General features: G+C 34.5%; 1 protein-coding gene across 3 annotated transcripts; it reads right to left on the bottom strand.

The window, feature by feature from the left end:
• Positions 1 to 7,236: 7,236 nt before the first annotated feature.
• On the bottom strand, positions 7,237 to 23,227 carry LOC121998521 (U-box domain-containing protein 4-like). Of its 3 annotated transcripts, XM_042553473.1 has the most exons (7): positions 23,191 to 23,227; positions 22,866 to 23,123; positions 11,471 to 11,527; positions 10,887 to 11,167; positions 10,105 to 10,221; positions 8,001 to 9,980; positions 7,237 to 7,498 (listed from the first exon to the last, which is right to left on the bottom strand). In XM_042553473.1, exons 4-7 carry the CDS (start codon positions 11,160 to 11,162, stop codon positions 7,439 to 7,441), a joined length of 2,433 nt encoding a protein of 810 aa, XP_042409407.1. In that variant the 5' UTR covers positions 11,163 to 11,167; positions 11,471 to 11,527; positions 22,866 to 23,123; positions 23,191 to 23,227; the 3' UTR covers positions 7,237 to 7,438. The 3 variants fall into 3 exon arrangements, with proteins under 3 accessions (XP_042409407.1, XP_042409408.1, XP_042409409.1); XM_042553474.1 differs by having other exon boundaries at positions 11,471 to 11,519; positions 22,866 to 23,218; XM_042553475.1 differs by lacking the exon at positions 11,471 to 11,527 and having other exon boundaries at positions 22,866 to 23,219.
• Between the last annotated feature and the right edge of the window lie 1,029 nt (positions 23,228 to 24,256).

Here is a 24,256-nt window from a genome sequence, read left to right on the forward strand (position 1 = left end):
ATTCAAAATTTTGATTTGATTTTGGAAGTTCTATTTTTTAAAAAAAAATCAATTATTTCGATTAAATCAGCTTGATTTCCACTTTTAAATTTTGAAAATTGATTAAGCTGATTAAATTTATTTTTATTAAATAATAAAAATATTAAGATTTCTTTTTTTTTTATTGCATTAAATAAGTTTTAGTATATTTTTTTATTTTTTAAAAAATAATTAATTCAAATTGATCAATTTGTTAGATTTTAATGATAATATTTGATGGATTTGATTAGTTTAAAAGATTAATTTATTTGATTTTGGATAATTCAATCTGTTTATGTTAAAAAAAAATAACAATAAAATAAAATCACATAAATTTTAAAATGAAAAAATCTCAATTTGAAATAAGGAAATATTGGATTTTTTTATTAAACCAAAAATAAAATAAAAATAGAAACAACCTTCAGTAAATTTGGAAGACGAGATATGATTTTGATAAATTACCAAATTATGGATCGTGCATGAAATATTCTAGATAACTTCGCCCATATTTTACAGTTCTTTCCTAACATTTGTATTCCTTCGTCCAACTTAATTATTTGCCGTATCGAAAACATGATCATTAATTAAATTAAATTTAATTTCCAGCTATATATATCTTAATTGCGATGAGAACGGGGGAGATATCGAAGCAGAACGAGTCGGAATTCAAGAAATTCTTAGGCAGCTGCTTCGCGTCGCGTCGCGTCCTCCATCAATCCCGTCCTAGTCTCCAAACAAGTACTTATTTATAGTAACTTCGAAATTTCGATCGACGACGGATCCAGCGATGAGCAGAAGCAGCAACAACAGCAGCAGAAAGCGAGGACGAGATCATCAGGAGGGCGATCATCAGAATGATAGATCAGAAGAGAAGAGGGGCGCCGCGGTTCTCCGGCCAGTGGGGATTTTTGAGTTCCCGTGGCAAGTGATGGATCCCGATGGCAGCAGCAGCATTTGGAATCACCGCCGCGTGTTCTTTACGTCTCTCGTCGACGGGTGCTCCGCCTCCATCGGAGTCCCGGGCGACCGCCTGTTCGCGGTCGGATGCAGCTTCTTCGGCCTTTTCGACGAGGCGACGCCGTCCGACGATGAGACCGACAACGACGGTGATTGCGACGTCTGGAGCTACGTCCTCCGGCACCCGCTTCTATCATAGTAATTATTTCTCTATCATCGTTTGTTCATTTTAAAAAAGTATATATATATATATATAATTTTAAAAGAATTCTATTAGAGGTGTCAATTATTCATTTTTAATACATTGTAAAATAAAAATTATATATAAAAAATATTAAAAAAACACACAACATAAATTATATATAAAAAAATATAAAAAACATGACAAGCAAAAGGGATAAATTCAATATCTGACTTATGCTTCAACTTGTTTAAATTTGATTTCTTAAGATATTATCAATATCTTAATTTAATATTATTTTAATTGTTTAAAATTGTTATATTTTAAATTTGTATATTAGTTATTAAACTTAATAATATAAATTTATTTATATTTTTTAAAATTTTCTTTATTTATTTAGTACATTGATAAAAAATTTATTGATAAATATGATTCATAAATATTTTTTATGAACATTAATAAATTAATAAATATAAACATTTGATTTATTTAAGTTTAGAGGAGAATAAAACGATTGAATCAAAACTGAAAATAACAATAGATAGTTATGTTGTTAGCTTGGTGCTTCGGCCGATGGAGATTTTTGAGGTCCCATGGCAGAGGTCCCATGCTACGTGGTGGATCCCGATGACAGCAGCATTTGAAATACGGTTAGACGAAGTCTCTTCAGCCTTTTTCGATGAGACACCGTCCAACTATTATTTTTAATGATGTTGTAAAACATAAATTATATATAAAAATATTAAAAAAAACAACAAAATTATATATAAACATTTTGTACATTGATAAAAATTTTATTGATAAATATGATTCATAAATATTTTTATGAACATTAATAAATTAATAAATATAAACATTTGATTTATTTAAGTTTAGAGGAAAATAAAAGATCGAATAAACTGATTGAATAGTTATGTTGTTAGCTTGGTGCTTCGGCCGATGGAGATTTTTGAGGTCCCATGGCAGAGGTCCCATGGCACGTGGTGGATCCCGATGGCAACAGCATTTGGAATACGGTCGGGCGAAGCCTCTTCAGCCTTTTTCGATGAGACACCGTCCAACTATTATTTTTAATGATGCTGTAAAACATAAATTATATATAAAAAGATTAAAAAAACAACAAAATTATATATAAACATTTTGTACATTGATAAATATGATTCATAAATATTTTTTATGAACATTAATAAATTAATAAATATAAACATTTGATTTATTTAAGTTTAGAGGAGAATAAAAGATCGAATAAACCGATTGAATCAAAATTGAAAATAACAATAGATAGTTATGCTGTTTGCTTGGTGCTTCGGCCGATGGAGATTTTTGAGGTCCCATGGCACGTGGTGGATCCCGATGGCAGCAGCATTTGGAATACAGTCAGACGAAGCCTCTTCAGCCTTTTTCGATGAGACACCGTCCAACTATTATGTTTAATGATGCTGTAAAACATAAATTATATATAAAAAGATTAAAAAAACAACAAAATTATATATAAACATTTTGTACATTGATAAAAATTTTATTGATAAATATGATTCATAAATATTTTTTATGAACATTAATAAATTAATAAATATAAACATTTGATTTATTTAAGTTTAGAGGAGAATAAAAGATCGAATAAACCTATTGAATCAAAATTGAAAATAACAATAGATAGTTATCTTGTTTGCTTGGTGCTTCGGCCGATGGAGATTTTTGAGGTCCCATGGCACGTGGTGGATCCCGATGGCAGCAGCATTTGGAATACGGTCGGACGAAGTCTCTTCAGCCTTTTTCGATGAGACACCGTCTAACTATTATTTTTAATGATGCTGTAAAACATAAATTATATATAAAAAGATTTAAAAAACAACAAAATTATATATAAACATTTTGTACATTGACAAAAATTTTATTGATAAATATGATTCATAAATATTTTTTATGAACATTAATAAATTAATAAATATAAACATTTGATTTATTTAAGTTTAGAGGAGAATAAAAGATCGAATAAACCGATTGAATAGTTATGTTGTTAGCTTGGTGCTTCGGCCGATGGAGATTTTTGAGGTCCCATGGCAGAGGTCCCATGGCACGTGGTGGATCCCGATGGCAACAGCATTTGGAATACGGTCGGACGAAGTCTCTTCAGCCTTTTTCGATGAGACACCGTCCAACTATTATTTTTAATGATGCTGTAAAACATAAATTATATATAAAAAGATTAAAAAAAACAACAAAATTATATATAAACATTTTGTACATTGATAAATATGATTCATAAATATTTTTTATGAACATTAATAAATTAATAAATATAAACATTTGATTTATTTAAGTTTAGAGGAGAATAAAAGATCGAATAAACCGATTGAATCAAAATTGAAAATAACAATAGATAGTTATGTTGTTTGCTTGGTGCTTCGGCCGATGGAGATTTTTGAGGTCCCATGGCACGTGATGGATCCCGATGGCAGCAGCATTTGGAATACAGTCAGACGAAGCCTCTTCAGCCTTTTTCGATGAGACACCGTCCAACTATTATTTTTAATGATGCTGTAAAACATAAATTATATATAAAAAGATTAAAAAACAACAAAATTATATATAAACATTTTGTACATTGATAAAAATTTTATTGATAAATATGATTCATAAATATTTTTTATGAACATTAATAAATTAATAAATATAAACATTTGATTTATTTAAGTTTAGAGGAGAATAAAAGATCGAATAAACCGATTGAATCAAAATTGAAAATAACAATAGATAGTTATGTTGTTTGCTTGGTGCTTCGGCCGATGGAGATTTTTGAGGTCCCATGGCACGTGGTGGATCCCAATGGCAGCAGCATTTGGAATACGGTCAGACGAAGTCTCTTCAGCCTTTTTCGATGAGACACCATCCAACTATTATTTTTAATGATGCGGTAAAACATAAATTATATATAAAAAGATTAAAAAAACAACAAAATTATATATAAACATTTTGTACATTGATAAAAATTTTATTGATAAATATGATTCATAAATATTTTTTATGAACATTAATAAATTAATAAATATAAACATTTGATTTATTTAAGTTTAGAGGAGAATAAAAGATCGAATAAACCGATTGAATAGTTATGTTGTTAGCTTGGTGCTTCGGCCGATAGAGATTTTTGAGGTCCCATGGCAGAGGTCCCATGGACGGTCGGACGAAGTCTCTTTAGTCTTTTTCGATGAGACACCGTCCAACTATTATTTTTAATGATGCTGTAAAACATAAATTATATATAAAAAGATTTTAAAAAACAACAAAATTATATATAAACATTTTGTACATTGATAAATATGATTCATAGATATTTTTTATGAACATTAATAAGTTAATAAATATAAACATTTGATTTAGTTAAGTTTAGAGGAGAATAAAAGATCGAATAAACCGATTGAATCAAAATTGAAAATAACAATAGATAGTTATGTTGTTTGCTTGGTGCTTCGGCAGATGGAGATTTTTGAGGTCCCATGGCACGTGGTGGATCCCGATGGCAGCAGCATTTGGAATACGGTCAGACGAAGTCTCTTCAGCCTTTTTCGATGAGACACCATCCAACTATTATTTTTAATGATGCTGTAAAACATAAATTATATATAAAAAGATTAAAAAAACAACAAAATTATATATAAACATTTTGTACATTGATAAAAATTTTATTGATAAATATGATTCATAAATATTTTTTATGAACATTAATAAATTAATAAATATAAACATTTGATTTATTTAAGTTTAGAGGAGAATAAAAGATCGAATAAACCGATTGAATGGTTATGTTGTTAGCTTGGTGCTTCAGCCGATGGAGATTTTTGAGGTCCCATGGCAGAGGTCCCATGCCACGTGGTGGATCCCGATGGCAATATAATAGCATTTGGAATACGGTTGGACGAAGTCTCTTCAGACTTTTTCGATGAGACACCGTCCAACTTTTATTTTTAACGATGTTGTAAAACATAAATTATATATAAAAGGATGAAAAAAAAACAACAAAATTATATATAAACATTTTGTACATTGATAAAAATTTTATTGATAAATATGATTCATAAATATTTTTTATGAACATTAATAAATTAATAAATATAAACATTTGATTTATTTAAGTTTAGAGGAGAATAAAAGATCGAATAAACCGATTGAATCAAAATTGAAAATAACAATAGATAGTTACGTTGTTAGCTTGGTGCTTTGGCCGATGGAGATTTTTGAGGTCCCATGGCAGAGGTCCCATGGCACGTGGTGGATCCTGATGGCAGCAGCATTTGGAATACGGTCGGACAAAGTAAAAGAGATAAATTCAATAGTTTTAAGTTATTTTGATGGTTTGAAATTTTTATATTTTAAATTTCTATAATTGATTATTAAGTTTAATAATATAAATTTATTTGTATATTTTAAAATTTTTATTAAGTATGTTGATAAAAATTTTATTAGTATATTATTTATTTAGTATGGTATAAAAATTTTATTGATAAAATATAATTTATAAATATTTTTTATGAACATTAACAAGCTAAATACTATTTGTTTAATTTAATGAATTTTGTAAACTTATTTATTTAATAGATCTTAAATAAAGTTTTTAGTAATTTAAATATTAAATTTATTCATAAATATTTAATTAATTTACCTAATTGATCAAAATTAAAAATTCAATTTTATTATTTTAAAATTTTGATTTTTTTTTAATCGGGTTACAGCTAGATTTAGTAAAAGATCGGTTAAATTAAATTAATCGATCAAAATTAAATTTATTAATTTAAAATTTTGAGTTTTTTTAATTGACTATTTCAATCATATCGATTCAGTATCAATTTTTAAAATTTAAATCCAATTCAATCAAAAAATAACAATAGATAGTTATGTTGTTAGCAATAGTTCTAATCGACTACTACATTTAAAAAAATAGAATAAAATGACAGAGAAGCCACAACGTTGGAAGAAAGGCATCGCTTCCTTTTAGAGGCTAGCAGGGGTGCTCCGATTGATGAGGATCTTTAAATATAGATTCGTTATATCAATGGTCTTATGGATATAGAGAAAGGTATATGTAGGTATATAGATGCATAGTAAAGTAAATTTCAGATCGTCAGTTTCTGAAAATCGATCTTTGATCGTATCATATGTCTACCGTCTATTTTTACACCTTGGGATCTGATGACGATCTTCGAGTTCCCTTGGCACGTGTTGGAGCCCGATAGCCACAGCAGCATTTCGAAAATCTTTGCCACGTGTTTGCATCCCTTGTCGAGGGGTGTTCTGCCTCCATTGGTGTCCTTAGAGCATCCGTAACATTGTTAATATTTCAACATTAATATCTACGTGGATGTATTGTGAATATGCTATAGTATTTTACTTACATATTGAAAAAAAAATATGTATATATATAAATATTACTATTAACATGTCATGTGTTAATAGCGTTGTAGGTGCTCCTAGGGACCTCCTATTCATGGTCGTACTCAATCTTTTCGACCGGGCTATGCTGTTCGACGATGTCATTGATTGTGACATCTGGAGAGTACCTTTTCGACCGAACTATGCTGTCCGATAATATCATTGATTGTGACATCTGGAGCTGGAGCTACATCCTCACTCACTCCTTTGTTCATTTTTAAAAATCTAAATTCAGTTAAACAGATTAAATACATCAATCAATCGATTGTTAGATGTAAAAATCAAATAGATTGTTTAATAATTAATTGTTCGACTTGACTTGAAAAATATAACTCGATTGATGATGAAAAATTAATTATTTCAATTTTCAAACCAATTAATCGATGTTGATGAAAAATTGATCATTTCAATTTTTAAATGAGTTAATCAATATTTTATTTCTTCAATTTATTTAATTTTTATTAAAAATTTCGATCAACCAGATTAGATCTGAAAAATCAATTTAGTCTATTCATTTCGATTTAAATAATTTAATTATTAACAGATTCATCACCTCTATTTACAGCGTATCATGTTTTAAAAAAAAAATTTTTTTATTGCAAATCATTCCATTTCTGCATTATACAAAAGCTGAAATTTAAGTAAATAAATGAACTCCAACGAGGTAAATATTACCTCTCAAAACAATCTGTATGTATCTTCTTTTACTGTGTAAAATTACGAAAATGTGATTATACCAAACCAACCAATAACATCAATGAACACTGTACACTTAGTCTATGCTCTCCAAGACATTAGTTCAAAAACACTTAGAAGTAGCTACGGACCCAACACTAAAATAGAGATAGATTCTCATCTTCTGCCAGCATTCCCGTGGCGCTGACTCCGGAAATAACTTAGAAGTAATTGCGCCTGGAAAAGTTAAAGGGAGGAAAAAAATGAAACACATGTTCAACTAACAGTTGCTGTGTTAATATCTAGGTAGGCTAATTTACTCTGGAGTAAAACATCAACACAAGTATTAATATGACTAATTTCCATATAGCTACCGTAAAGCAAAAGTAATTTAAGTAGTAGTGCACTGGAAACTATGTAAACCAAACAATTGCAACTGGTTGATATCATATTTTGATATCAAGTAAGCTTGTTTAGACATAAGGAGAAAAAGAGACTGCCCAAAATAAGCTCTATTCTACAAGGATTTCTTTTTCTAATTGCCACAAGAACAAGCTAATTGGCATGGCTACCAAACATATGTTAGGAATTTAGTTAGTAAAAGTTATGCACTTATGTTATTGTTTATTCACAAGTGCAAATAAATAGACGGTCAATTTACAAGAATTCAAAACTAATAGATGAGTGGAATACTAAATATGGTTATATTGGATTAAGCTACAAGAAAATGGAGAAATACCTTTTCTTTGGCTCGTGAAGAGCCAGCTTGTGATAATGCTACCAATGGGGGCACAGCACCTTCCTGAAGAACGAGCCTACAATATCTACTACTGTTCATGCATAGCTGAAGCAAAGTTGCGGCAGCATTTTCTTTTCCCCGAGTAGATCCTAACTCAACAACCTCCACGAGTGCTGTGATGCCACCAGCTTGGGCAATGGCAGTTCTCCCTTCTGCTACGGTAGCAAGGTTTGACAAAACAGCCACTGCCTTGTCAACCATACCTGCTGCTGGGTCCATCAGCTCAACCAAATACTTGACGGCTCCAGCCTGCACAATCCGTGCTTTATTCTCATGAAATATCGACAAATTAAACAATGCTGTTGTAGCATCTTTCTTTCCTCGAGGAGTGCCATTAGCTAATAATTCTACCAAAGGTGCAATAGCACCAGAACGTCCAATCCGAACCTTGTTTTCTTCAATTACTGAGAGGCTATAAAATGTTGCTGCTGTGTTTTCTTTTGCTTCCGCGTTACCTGTCTCAAGAACATGAATCAAAGGGCCAATGGAATTTGCATTTCCAATGGCAATCTTATTGTTGTCATTAAGTGACAAGTTAAGAAGGGCTGTTACGGCATTTTCTTGGGTCTTGGGGTCTGTTGAATAAAGAAGACCAACCAACAAACTTATAGCTCCACAGTTTGCAATCACAATCCTATTTTCGATGTTGTGCTTAGCAAGAAGACGCAACTCTCCAGTGGCATTTCTCTGCACGTCCATGGAACCAATTTTTAAATCCTCAATTAGCTTACGAATTTCAGATTCAGCATCTGATAGATCAGACCTGGAGTCCAAAGACTGAGAATGGACACGAGAGGCTGAGTCGGCTGACGGACGTCTCCACATATTTTGACTTCTAGAACGAGCCTCAACGAATCCTAGAGGAAACTTAGGTTCTTGTCGTGGGGCAGAGGAAGCTTGGGAATCCTGTGCAAGTTCACCTGAAGCATCACTGATATAATAGGTCAGATCGCTTGAAAACTGTGAAATCACATTGGCATCTCCGGGTTGTTCAAGATTATCATGGATTAGATCCAAATTTGATTGGTCAACAATTTGGCTGCCAGAACGTGCATTCCTTAGTTCCACACCAGACTCCTGATTGGAGTCAATTGTTGCTAATGGCAATCCTGAATGGTTTGTCTCCAATCCATTGGTACTTTGCAGAGTGGCTAAATTGGAGGAAACATGCGGGGACAATACAGATTTTTCACTAGCATAAGTCTCCTGAGATGTCAAACCATTGGATGGATGTGAATCCTTCTGTGAAGATGCTTTACCATAAGATTCAAGAGCTCTTGGAAGGTTAGTATTCGTCGCGTGACCAGCATGAGAGACAAGATCATTATCACTCACATCTGTAAGTTCTAGGAATGAAGGAAAATTTGAACTTGTGGAATTCAGTGGATCAGGAAGCCTAATCTCATTTGATTCACACCAGTTTGCAATTAGTGCCTTAACAGTGAAATTTGGGATCAAATTTGAATGCCTAAGTGTTTGACGTGTTCTAGGACAAACATCAATGCCCTGATCAAGCCATTTTTGTATGAAAGCACGCTCATAAGTTTGACCGGATTCTACAATGACAGGATCAGACATCAGATTTAGAGAAAGTGGGCAGCAGAAGTCAGCAGGAACAGAAACACCATTGACAGTGCGCACCTGATGGATCTTAGTATAGCAATCATGCATATAAGTGAAAAGAGCAATGATGCTATCAATGTCCTCTATTTCTAGTAGGGTATTATGGTTGCAACCGAGCTTCACTTTGAGCTTCTCAAGTGTGACAACCTCCAACAGCAATTCTTCATTAGACAACAAGCTCAGAGAGCTTGAAATTATATTTAAATACTCGGAACTGGGGAAACCATTGTCTGACTGATCTCTAATTGCTTTTTCAATAGCAACCGATATTTGTTTCTCATCCAAGAACTGAATTTCCTGCACAGTAAATGGATGTGATTGTAGCTAAATACAACCAGAAAGGATAAAATACAATATCAGGAACTTAATATATTCCAGAAAATGCATTTGAAAACTACAAATTGTTTATTTTCTCTTTTACCTCCATGCATTTTACAGCCATACTATCTTCAGGAGACAGAAGCACAGAAGTAACCAGTTGACATATTTCATGTGTAGAAGAATAAATCTTTGTCACAATGGTTTCTATCTGCAAAACCTGCAGTAAGCAAATAAGTTACAATTACAAGTAAACTGTGGGCTTCAACAACATCCTAGTTTCTAACAGGGAAACACAAGTTTCTTATATCATAGGTTTTTAAAGATAAAACAGAGTTAATATGTAATTAGTTAAAAGACATTCCACTGATATAATAGTAGAGGTGCAGGTGATAATGCGAACAAACAACAGAGGAACAGAATTTCAATCCCTTCAAACTTATTGTAGTTCTCTTGCTAAAAAAAGAAATAGAATCAAGCTTAAAGAGTCAATATATTGTTTTCCAGTAGTCGAGTTGTCTCTTTGTCTAATTGCAAATAGAAATCACTAAAGAATATTTGATCTGATAATCTACTAGCATGAAAATGAAAAGTTCACATGATAGAGCCAATGACAATCATATAGACCAAGAGTTCGCATGCTAGCTTGTCAACCAAACTCTAAACTGTGTATAAGTAATGATAATGAGGGAAAGATGACAATTGCATGAACTTGCTTTAGCTAGTAAAGATGTTCATGAAACATCGCAGAGAAATTAAAAGAATTATGGGCTTATTTGAATATAATTATGGTAAAGTTCTAAGAATGCAAATGCAATTCATTCCATAGAATAAGCTTAAAGGGAAGATATTAGATGTAATAATTTAACGAGCTCATCAACTTACAAAATAAATTTTACTCATCAATGGATGCCAACTAAGGATAAGTTCCCTTGCTTTATTAATTGCAGCTTCAAGTTCATCCAACACTTTGACTAGTTTCACATCCAATGATATACCGGAAGCAACAATTTCATCACATACTGGTTTAAAATTCTCAAGGATGTGATTGATTTTTTGACAGTATCTCTGAAGTAATTCAAGTTGTACATTGCTGCTGGAAGATACAAAGCCAAACTCAGTCACACTATATAGTAGTGCCTCTGACAATGGTGGCTCCATTGTATCTACAGAAATGCCCAAAACAGTGAGTACACTCATCAAGATTCAGAACCCCCCAAAGTTAAACTTAAAACCATGCATGAATAGACAAAGGAATTTATATATAAGACAATTAAATAACACAAATATTCAAACTTGGCAATTTTACATTAAGTAGGGCATTTAAAACAGTTAGTTAAACCAATTAATCAATTCTAGTCATATATTAGTTATAAACCAACCAAGCTTATGACAGATTCAACACAAACATTAAAGATGGAACAGGACCTGTCAAAATGCAACTAATTAAACCCATATTAGTAAATTACCTATGTCCTTTCTCTGTCAAATCACTGGTTTCCCTTCTGTCTTCCTCTCCTTTATAACTTTGAAAAGAAGTAGAAATTAGTAGTTAATCATAAATAAAAAAAATCCTGGAGACTATTTATTAACTTTGCATGCGTACAGAGAAAGGAAGAACAATTATTTAAGTACCACCTGTTATTAAATAAGATTACTGGAAGTGTATATTTTAAATAGCATGGATTAAACCAAAATTGTCTGCATGTCAACATTATTTATAGCTACATGAGAAACGTATATTGAATTTGACCACAGGGTCGTAGATATGGCCATCTGCTACAAAGAATGTGTTGGTGCGGAAAGCATCCGACGATTGAACCTATGTTTTGATTATGTCAAAGGGTCCAAAGTTAAGTTGTCTTGTGATCTAACAAATTTGAATGAGCTCGCAGGAAAGTCAAGTGTTCTTAAGCAAAAGTCCTAGCTGCGGTTAGGCAAGTGGAAAACCCTAGGAGGTAGTAACCCTAGGTCCTAAGGGGCGGTAACCCTAGGTAAGGAAAAGTCCTAGTTGCGGTTAGGCAGGTGAAAACCCCTAGGGAGTAGTAACCCTAGGTCCTAGGAGATAGTAACCCTAAGCGGTGGTAACCCTAGGCGGAAAGTCTTGGCGGGTCGACAACTTCAAGCAAAATCCTAGAGTCGGGGACTCTAGGTTGAAATCCTGGTGTCGCAAACCAGGTGGAAGTCTGGACGGGTCGTGAAGCGGACGTCCAGCATGAAAATCGGAAGCTTCGAACGTTGAGCAAAAGTCCAGTTGGTCTGGAGGATCAATCTGGCAACAGGTAAACTCAACTGAGAGGAATAGGTGAGGACGCGTTCCCCAATGAGGGAACAGTAGGTATCGGTTCGACCTAAGATTTCCGAGAAACTCGAAGTCAGAATCGGACAATCCGAAGGCTGTCAAATGTTTTATTATTCATGTCTTTATTGTACTAACTTTATTCTGTAGGATATATGTTGTGTTTGGACTAACATACCTTACAGGAACGGTGAATCACAATAAAATGCTCGGATGAACAATGTCCAAGGCGCCTTCAGGGTTGTTGGAGGTGCCTCGGGCGGCTTGGCTGTAGCTGCGCAGGAAGCAAGGTAGAAGGCGCCTTCCAAGGACACTGAAGGCGCCTTCCAAAGACGTTGAAGGTGCCTTGGACAGCTGATGGAAGGCGCCTTCCAAGGACACTAAAGACGCCTTCAGGTGGATAATCAGCGATCGCAGCGGAGATTATCGACAACCGAGATTTGGGGGATAAGAGTTCGTTGAAGGCGCCTTCAACGACCCTATATAAGCAGGTCACGAATTGATGCATGGTAGACTTCAAATTGCGATCTTTCTACTGTGCACTGCTCTACAAGACGAACCTCTACTCGGTAACGTAACTCTGGCAACCGGGCGACGCTCAGCTGCTGCTCCGACAATTGACGTCTACTTCCATAATCTTTTATTGTCGTTATAATCTTTTTAAGTTCAGTACTTGTAATTAATCTTGTAAAGATTCTCGAGCTTATAGTGATTGCCCATCGAAAGCGATCAACAATTGCGGGCCTTGGAGTATGAGTCGACACAGGCTCCGAACCAAGTAACCAAAAATGTTAGCGATTGCTTTTAGTTTACTTCTATATTCCGCTGCGTATTTACAAAAAGAACAAATTAGCCACGAGCGCTATTCACCCCCCCTCTAACGCTTTTCGATCCAACAATTGGTATCAGAGCGGGGTCGTTTCGAATCGGTGAAATCACCATTCAAGCAATTTTTTCGTGATAATTTTTTTTTAATTTTCGATGTCAATCGGAATAGGTAAAATTGCCGCCTTCCGATCTGTTTTATCGATCGAGTTCTTTCGTTTCTCGAAGTCGGTGCAAACACCACTCAAGTTTTTATTATATTCTCTTGTTCCCGCACTACTAATCTAAGACCAAGTCTTGGAATCTTTGTTGTCTTTTTATTGTGTGCGAGATTCTATTTCAATTGCCCATCAAGAAGGCTATAGCATAGCCCGCCCGTCTCTCTTCTCCGGCGAAGACTTCAACTACTGGAAGGGCCGAATGGAGTATCATCTAAACACTCAAGTGGAAATGTGGATAATAATCCAGACTGGATTCACATGTCCTACCGAAGATGGAGTCCTCGTCCCCTGCGACAAATGGGACTCACCAACCCGCAAGAAGATTGAAGTCGATGCAAAAGCAATCTGCACTCTCCAATGTGGCCTAAGCAAAGAAGAGCTGAACCGGGTTGGTCCCTTCAACAGTGCAAAGGAGTTGTGGGAAAAATTGATCGAGTTGCATGAGGACACTTCCGACACAAAGGTAAGCAAACGAAACTTAATTTTGAATAAGTTATATAATATAAAAATGCAGGAAGGTGAGTCAGCGAGCCAGCTTCATGCTCGCATACAAGATCTACTAAACGAACTCTACACAATCGGACAGAAGGTTGAAAATCGCGACGTCATCAGGTATGCATTAAATGCATTTCCATGGAACACCTTGTGGGCATCCATGGTAGATGCTTACAAAGTGTCTAAGGATTTGTCATTAATCAAATTAGACGAATTATTTTCAGAATTCGAGCTTCATGAACAATCTAATACTACTCCGGCCGAGAAAGGTATTGCTTGGATTGTGGGAACAAGCAGAACGCGGTAACCAAAAGCAAAGCGCAGAATCGAATCCGAGTCCGAAGATGAATCGGACTCAGAAGACGACGAAATTACCGCCGAGCTATACGGAAAATGTACAAAAAGAAGAAGGTGACTCAATCAAATACGAAGGTCAAGTCTGGAGTTACATGCTACGGCTACAACCAGAAGGGACATTACAAGCCGGACTGTTTGAACCAGAAGCAATGAAGAAGGAAGTCCTTGAAAGCAATGTGGTCCGGGTCCTCTGATGATTCCGACGAAGAACACAAGCCAACAAGCTACCTTGCTCTACCGGTACAAGCGTACGTTGCTGAAACCGAGTCCGAGTCTGATATCGAGAGCGAATCAAAAACCAAGTCCGAGAGAAGCTACGAATCCGTATCCGTTTCCGAATAGCCTAATCACATTGTAAGCTCTCTAATTTCTGGTACTAACGTAAATGATTTACAAAATTTAGTTTCATATTTATTAAAGAAATTGGCCAAATCCAACGTCCGGGTCAAGTCACTCCAAAATGAGGTAATAATCCTTAAGGAGGAGACTAACCTAAGTTCTTTAACTGAGCAAGTTCAGGAAGAAAATTCCAATTTGAAAACTCAAGTCAAAGAACTCAAGGACTCATTGAAACGGCTCACTTTGGGTTTCAAGAATCTTGATCTGCTTATTGGAAAATAAAGGACCGTATACAACCGAACTGGGCTTGGATACAAGGTCAAACAAAGATTTAGATCCTACTTATCATTAGTAAATCGATTAAATAGAAAATTAGTCCAAGCATGGGTCCCTAAGTCAAACTTGATTAATCAAGTTGGACTTGGTCAATATTGGGTCCCCAAAGATCAAATCCATTACCTTGATAGACCCTATCAAAGCTATGATCCAGGGGAGCCAATAGAAAAATAATTTTTATCAATAAATAGATTTGTTTGATACTTGCCTTACTGCTTTCATTATGCATGCTTAGACTAGAATAAATAAATATCTCGGCTTGATTCACATTTGACTTGTTAGACCTAGGAGTTCCAGAAAGGAAATTAAATATTCAATTTATTTGAAAGGATTTGTCTAAAAGTGATGGATGATCTCATACCCAAGAAGGTCTAGTGTCTTGCCACAGTCTGGAAGTTAATCATTGAAATAAATATTAAATTGACTACCTAAAAAACCTTAGTCTAACTCAATTGTAAATCAATCCTTAGATTGTAATTTAAATTGAATATTAAATTAACCATCTCACAAAACTATTAAAGTTCTCTGATTGAAAATCTAGAAAAGAGTGAGATGGACCTAGGTTTAAAATAGTTAAAATTAATTCAATTAAGTTAACTTGATTAATTTCAAAATCTTACTTAATATCATAATTATTTATAAAATCATAATTAATTTCAAAATTAATTTTAAAATCATAATGAATTCAAAAATCTTAATTATTTGATTATTAATTTTCAAATCATAATTAATATGTAAGTTTATAATTAATTTTCAATATATCTTCAAAATCTTCAAAATTTTTATTATTGTCAAATGTTTATATCTAATTAAACTCATATTTTAAAATCTGAAATTTAAACTCATTGAAAATTCAAACTTATATTTTAAAATCTCAATATTTTTAAATATTGATAAAATTAAATAAACTTAATTCCGTCCTGCACACACTGATAACTGAACATGCTTGATAACCTAGAATTGATGAGATGAAAAATTAAGAAAAAAATTAGAAAAATAAATAATAACTTTTATATTTATTTTACATGCTTGGACTCTAGTCTCTTCAAAAATTTTAAAGCATTAATCAAGGGAGAGTGAAAGGAAGTTAAGGCATTAATTTTTGTTTTCAAAATTCCAAAGTTAAATTATTTTTCTTTGAAAAAGTTGAACTATTTTTAAATCTAATTGTTTATCAAAATATTTTTAAAGCTAAGTTTTTATCAAAAATTTTAAATCTAAATGTTTATCAAAATATCTTTGAAGCTAAGTTTTTATCAAAATTTTAAATCTAAGTGTTTATCAAAATATTTTTAAAGCTAAGTTTTTATCAAAATATTTTTAAATCTAAGTGTTTATCAAAATATTTTTAAAGCTAAATTTTATCAAAATATTCTTAGTGAAGTTTTTATCACAATATTTTTAAAAGCTAAAAGTATTTCTATCAAAAGCGTTTTGAGCTATGTACTTAACTAAGTTTTTATCAACTTTTTTTTTTGCTAAGTACATAACTTAGTTTTTATCAAATTTTTTTTTAACTGAGTTTTAATCAAAATCCTTTTTAAGCTGAGTACTTTTAACTAAGCCTTTTTCAAAACCTTTACAAAGCTAAAATTTAGCTAAGTTATTTTTTTTGAAAAAGCTAAGATAGCTTCAAAACCTAAGATTAGCTAAGTTTTTTTTACAACTAAGTAATTTTCAAGGCTAAAATTTAGCTAAGTTTTTTTTTTAAACCTAAGTATTTTCAAAGCATTTCTAAATTAGCTGAATGTGTTTCAAAGCACTTATTTTTTAAAAGCTAAGTTTAGCTCAGTTTTGTTTAAAAAAAAGGCTGACTCACTTTCAAACGCTTAAAAATTAGCTAAATTTTTTAAGTGCTACCCTTTAAGGGGAGCTTAAAATAGAATAAATATTTTGTTTATCTTTACATGTAAAACTACTCTCTCAACTTAGTATTATTTTTTATTTATGTCAAAGGGGGAGAGAAAAGTCAAAGTTAAGAATTTAAACATAACTTTTATGAAAGGGGAAGCATAAGGGAGTTTTTTTACAAATTATTGTTCATACTTAAATTCCTTTATTTATTGTTATGTTTTACTTAACTTTGAACTGTGTTGCCATAATAAAAAAGGGGGAGATTGTTGGTGCGGGAAGCATCCGAACAATCGAACTTGGGTGTTGATTATGTCAAAGGGTACAAAGTTAAGTTGTCTTATGATCTAACAAGTTTGAATGAACTTGTAGGAAAGTCCTAGGTGTTTTTAGGCAAAAGTCCTACCTGCGGTTAGGCAAGTGGAAAACCCTAGGGGTGGTAACCCTAGGTCCTAGGAGACAGTCACCCTAGGTCCTAGGGGGTGGTAACCCTAGGTAAGAAAAAGTCCTAACTGCGGTTAGCAGGTGGAAAACCCTAGGAGGTGGTAACCCTAGGTCCTAGGGGGTGGTAACTCTAAGCGAAAAGTCTTGGCGGGTTGAGGGTTTCGACACTCAGCTGTTGTTCCGACAATTGACAACTACTTCCATAATCCTTTATTGTCGGTATAATCTTTTTAAGTTCAGTACTTGTAATTAATCTTGTAAAGATTCTTGAGCTTATAGTGATTGTCCACCGAAAGCGATCAACAATCGCGGGCCTTGGAGTAGGAGTCGACACAGACTCCGAACCAAGTAACCAAAAGTATTAGCGATTGCTTTTAGTTTACTTCTATATTCCGCTACGTATTTACGAAACGAACGAATTAGCCACAAGCGCTATTCACCCCCACCCCCTCTAGCGCTTTTAGATCCTATAGAATGCTTCGCAAACAAAATTGTTGAAAATAGCACATAATAGAGTAGAATCAAGTGTGGCCAATGCACTAAGGAGTCCAGTTATAAGAAACATGGGAAGAAATTGTTGTACCAATAAAAGTAAAAATGATAACAATACTTGTTGGGCTACCTTGTAGGGTCGAGCTGCTTTGTAAGGCTAAGCTACTTTGTAAGGCCGAGTTGTTGAGTTACAGAGTCGGCCGAGTTGTTGAGCTACCGAGTTGCAAAGTCGGCTGAGTTGTCGAGTTCTCGAAAACAAAGATGCTAAGACATGCGTTCAACACAGTTTCTTTAAAACAGATTCGCCTCCCTGCGGCTATGCTTCGAGGTCATGTTGGGCGTCTGTTCGAGGATACAATAGGAGAAACCACGTAGACAACCAAGTACTGGTTGCTAGTGGCGAACCAAGTGTGTACTTGATTGCTATCATGAAGATTCTACCGAGCGAAATGCACGACAGGGAGAGAAATTTTTAGGGAACGAAGGTGGAAAGCTTTTGCATCCCTATGCTCATCGTTAAGGCTTTCATCCCTATGCTGCATTGAATGGTCAAGTAAAGGCGATTTAATGCCCAAGGTTAATGCCAACCACCGACAATTAAAGGTCAGCTATTACTCTCTAGGACATTAGGATTTAGGGTAATGTTTCTGTTACACTCTTGAGCAAAAAGATTTGAATGGCAAAATGTTGAAGTTAGGAATTTAAAATTATTAAAAGTTAATGCGTTGCTTTCAAAGGCAAGGGTAAATCAGTGACAAAGGGGTAACGAGGGGGAAATAAAAATAAAAAATTCTAAGAGATACTAGATGGGTTCTAATTTAACACCTATTTCAAAGTTTTATGGGTTGAGCCGACGGAGGGCGACTTTGCTGGGAAAAGCTCGTCGATGACACAACTCCTCCAGGCATGGGAACTCTCGATGGCAAGGCAAGTAGATTTCCCCTAGTAGGTATGGGATGAGTGGTTCTTCTTGTTGGCTTGCAAATCAAACTCGATGTTGACCTTGCTTCGGTGCAAGGGTGTTTGCTTGATTTTTCTCTTGTTCTGTTCCAAATTTCAGAGATGTGGGATGTTTTTCTTGACGATTTCATTGCTTCCTTGTAATGGTCTTGTTCCATTGAAAAGGGTTCAGGATTCATAGATGGGTTTCAGTTTCTTGCACTGCTCTTCGAGAGGCTTTAGTACTTCTGGATGTTGATCAGATTTGGGAAACGGGGTTTGGATTTGATAATGTACTCGTTCCTCCTCAAGCTAGCAGCAGATTTGGTAGATTGCAAATTTGTTTTCGTTGTTGTATTGCTTCTCCATAATGGGTTCGGTTGTTCTATAGCAGATTAGGAGATTTTGAATGGTATTCCTATGTAGCATCTCTTCCTCATATGGGTTTCAATCTCCTGCTACATATTTGGGTAGATTGCAAATTCATTTTCTATGTTGCATTTCTTCCACAGATTAATCCTGATTTTCTATTGCAGATTTGGAAGTTTTGAGTAAACTCAGTAGTAGCAATTTTTCCTCATAAGAGGTTTGTTTTCCCTGCAGCAGAGTTGGTTGAGTCCAAATTGTTTTTGAGGTTGTATTGCTTCTTCATATTGAATCCGGTTTCCTACGGCAGCTTTGGGAGTTTACGAATGGGATTTCTTTTATGTTGTGTTCTCTTTTCTGTTAACTCAAGTTTTGGGACAGCATTAGAAGAATAGAAATTTGTGTGGATTAAGTAGTTGTTCTTTCAATATTGCCTAAGATATCTAGATGGGAGGAACTATGCATGTTTGCTTGTATGGAATGATATAATAGAGTATGTATCTCCTATTAGGATAATTCAAAGATTATGTGCGTGAGTGGTGACAATACGGGATGAGTGCCTCGGAATGAGCTCCGGGGAGGGCCCTTCCAAACATGACTAATAATGCAATGTATGATGGCTCTGGCCAAATAGATATAAATTCCCTTAAGAGGTACCTCTCGACGGTAACATGACTAATAACGCAATGTATGATGGTTCTGGCCAAACAGATATAAATTCCCTTAAGAGATACCTCTCAACAGTTTATGATCAGGGACCAAATGAATGTGCTCTACTGGTGGTCGCCACATTTGCATCATGTTTATTTTTTGGGTTATGTTTTAAGTATTCTTTCATGTGTGTAAGTATGCCATGCTCGATGCTCTTTGACTTTATTCCTATCAAATGAATGTCTAAGTTTTCTCTTAGGTATAAGTAAGTTCATGCTCCTTATTTCCTAATTTCTGCACTCAATCTGCTATTCATGTCATTTACCTACTAGTACAATTTACTTGCCGGGTTCGTGGACTAATGAAATAAATGATGCAGGTTGCGGAGATGGCACTAAGGATGTGGTAGGGGACATGGAGGTGGAGTAACTGAGGAGACGAGGTGGAATGCACAACACACTGTCAGGGGTCCCTAGAGCATGTTATACCATTTGGTCTTTCAAATTGTGCTATGGATATAAGTTGGAAACTAATTGTTTGCTTACCTAGAATGAGTTCATAAAATTTTCCTTTGACTGTCGTATGTTCGGTTTGAGGTTCATTGGGCTGAAAGCTTTCCTTCTTTTGATTTTTTTAAAAAAAATGTTACTTGTGGTGTGTTATAATTATGGTGTTACAAGTAGACTGTAAGGGTCTTTTCAATTGATATCAGAATAGTCATTCCTAAAAGACAGTGTGTGCATAAAATCTCATCAACGACTCAGATACTTCCGCCTTCAAGTCTGTAAGATCTACCTTTCAAAAGTTATAGTCATGAATCTAATTATGTAATTTAGCTATGATATGTACATATAAATATGCATATGTGAGGTAATGACGGAGATATTTTGGGACATTTAGGTTATGACTACTAGAAGAAACAACGGTGAAGTTGGTGGATAGAACAATCAGTTTTTAGTAAGTCCGTTTTTTGTGGGACTTACTGTGCTCCTACAAGAGTAAAGTTGAATTCATGGGGAGCAGATTCAGCAACTGCTGAGAGCTAGGGAAAATGAAAATGCTTTCAACCGCCCCACGGTTAATGTGAACCCGGTTTACCGACAGTTCGACTGAGACCAACAGAATTCAAGGGTATCACCGACTCGATTATTGTGGAAGGATGGATCCAATCATTGGAGACGATTTACGACTTCATGCAGCTCACTGAAGCGGCAAATTTAAGTGTGCGATATTCATATTACGTGATGATGCTCAGATTTGGTGGGAGGGTGCCCGTTCTGCGATGGACTTGACTACTTTGACATGGGCTGGTTTTAAATAAGTGTTCTATGGGAAGTACTTTACAATGGCCAGCAAAACCCAACTGGCAAGGGAATTCTTGGAGACATGACAACGGTTAAATATGTCAAGAAGTTTGAGAGAGGACGTTATTTCGTGCCCATGGTTGTCGAACAACGACCAGAGGAGCTGAAACATTTTATCGAAAAGTTGAGGGTTGCAATCCGACATGATGTCAAGCTGAGCAGGGTTACCACACTTAGAGCGGCAGTGGATCAGGTATTGATGTCAGAGAGAGACAGGAATGAAATGATAAAAAATGCACATAACAAGAGGATAAGTTACCAAGGAAGGGAACAGCAAGGGTCAAGTAGAAAGAAGCCTTTCTTGTTTAGTTTCAAGGAAAACAGCAGAATTAGACTCACACGGCAACGACCTCAGGGATCTCGACCCGCTGCTGACGGCACTATCCCCAAGGTCAACGACAGGGTTTCGTGTCCCAAGTGTGGGAAAGTTCATGTTGGGCAATATCTGATGGGTTCGAATGCTTGTTACATGTGAAAGAAGTCGGGACACTTTGCTAAAGACTGCCCCTAGCTTAAGGAACCAACCAAAGGAAGAGTATTTACTATGACTCAGGAGTAGGTCAATCATCAATTATGATTTTTGTTGCCGACCTACCTGTCCATGCGTTAATAGATTCTGGAGCTACCCATTCTTTTATATTTGTGTCATATATCGCAAAGTTGGGCATTAAACCTAATAGAATGACGATGGAATATAGTGTTTCCTTACCCTCAGGAGAAGAACTGCACAACAATAATATGGTCAAACATGGTGGCTAGATATTAATGGAGTCCACAAAAAATTGGTAAAATCTTAGTTCTTGATTTTGGAACCAAAGTTTTTATTTAAACCAAAAATCTAAGCCATCCAATAGTAATATGTTTAAAAATAGAGGTTCATTTTTTAAACCCAACAATTTAGTCAGGATGTCCTAAGTTGAGTATGTGGAAAGTAGACGAGCACTTGTACCCATTCTAAAGACGATGGATTACAGTGACAGAGTTTTGCACCAAAACCTAAGAGAGAAGTTATGAATCAACATAATATTTTCCAAAATGTAAATGAAAATTCTAGATATAATTAAAGAAATTATTTGTGATCAACATTTTTATAGTAGTTTATAATAAAATTCATTTTTTAAAATATAATATGTTTTAAAAATATTATGTTGAAAATATCAAAAGCATGAAAATAAACAAGTTGAACTATTTTCTTAAAAATGAAATTTTCTTATAAATTGCTATTAAAATGATGCACGAATAGTTTCTTCATTTGTATCATCAATTTTCATTTTTCTTTTGGAAAATATTATGTTAGACTCATGACTTCTCTTAGGCTTTGATGCAAAAACCCCTCACCTTGATCCTTTGTCTTCACAATGGCTACAAGTGCTCGTTTACCTTCCTCAAGCCCAACTTACCAATCTCACGCAATAAATTGCTTAACAAAAGGTAGACAAATTATCAAGTAACACATCATCATTTAAGAGTTAGAACTTCGTTGTGGTGCTATATACCATGCTCATTTAATACCCCTCTTTGTTTGATTACCGTCATCAATGAATACCATCTTGGTTGGTCCTCTAAATTAACAAGACCTTCGAGCAAAGGGGAGAATCCATGCATAATTGACTTAGGTGTCGATGACTTCTGCTGTGATGCCACATAATTCTAGCCCCAAACGCATCGAGTGCGAGGGAACCATTTAATAACAAAATAATAATAATAATAAATCTGAATCATCGAGCTAGTTTCACGCGGATTCGAGTATTCGACTCTCCGACGCAGGAACAAATAGCAACCACCAAAAAGGATCGAACATTTAAAGATGTATAGAAATAAAAGGCGAATTAGTCGTTCGAAAAACTAGATACCTAGCGAAGAAAGAGGCTGAGTAAGAGCTAACCTCCTGTTCCGACAGTGGTCTGCGCCGCATGAGTTGCTCGATCTGCTCATCGAGGTTGCCACGGCAGCTAGGCGCCTCTGCGACCCCGTTCGAAACCCTAACAAGATCTCCTCGCCCACTGCGAATCCAACTCCCTCGCTCTTCCTCTAAATCTTCCAGGCGAGCGGCGCGCAAAATTAAGAAATCGTTGCGCAAAATTGTAGAAAAGAGATATTCCTCACCCCCCCCAATTTTAAGCTAAAGAAAACTCCCTGAAACCTGCGAGGATTAGCTGTTATCAGTCGCGCACGTAGTGAAGGATCAGTTTTTTGTGCGCGAGAAGCACCAGACAGTCGTGGTCCCGGGAAGAACGCCCTTGCCGCTGGCTATTTTCCTGTATGCTGTCCGGGACAATGTTAGGCCGAAGAGATTGGAATAATTAATACCGCAGTCTAGTGGCTAGTGACGTCACTACATCACATACTCGGTGATGTTGGATAATTCAATCCGATCAAAAGAAACCTGATTAAATATAAATTTATCAGTTGATAATCGGTTGCTCCAATTATGATAAATTTATCGTCCGGGCCACGTAAAGCGGTGAGATGTTTTCCTAACTAATTACGTATGCACGGTCCATTCCCAACTAGAGCGCAATGTGAAATTAATTTTTTTCTATGAAAAGACAACCCTTGATTTAAAAAAGTAAAATAAAATAAAATTATCATAAAGTATTCTCAATAATTTTTTTTATAAAATATTGATTTTGTTGTAAAAATAATCTATTTTAATGATTTAAAATTTAACGTATATATAATTTACGTTGTTGATGGGTGATGAGAAGTGTGGTGTATTCTAAAGCATAGTTTAATTCTCATGTATGATATATTTATGTTTATTGAACTAATTAGTAAAGTTAGAATATCATGTTAGGTCATGAATTTATAGAATATGATCAGATCATCTATTTAAGATTAATCAAGTTGTAAGATCTGATTGATAATATAAAAAAATTAATATATGTTGTCCAATAAATTAAGTAAACCGTTTATTTTAGTTTGTGCTAATTTTTGTTTAAGTAATTAAGGTATATAACTTTTTAAATGTATTAATCTTGAAGGTGCCAATATTAATTCTTTATCCCCGGTCCTCCTAAATTATTAGTCCCTAACCCCTATTATATTCTTAAATATATTTGAAAAAATTATTATCATTCTTTTTTAATCTGTCTTCTCCATTAATACGATTAAATTAATAACTAGATATATTTAAATAAAAAACCTGAGCTAAGCTAAATCAAACTTTAAAAAAATGGGACTAAACAATCATTCCAGTGTTTTAATTAATTTAACTTTGTTGTAAAATTATATAAATAATTATATATGAAACAGAAATATTATTAACCTTTTATT

This window comes from Zingiber officinale, chromosome 6A (assembly GCF_018446385.1).
Source record: "Zingiber officinale cultivar Zhangliang chromosome 6A, Zo_v1.1, whole genome shotgun sequence".
NCBI classification, from domain to species: Eukaryota; Viridiplantae; Streptophyta; class Magnoliopsida; order Zingiberales; family Zingiberaceae; genus Zingiber; species Zingiber officinale.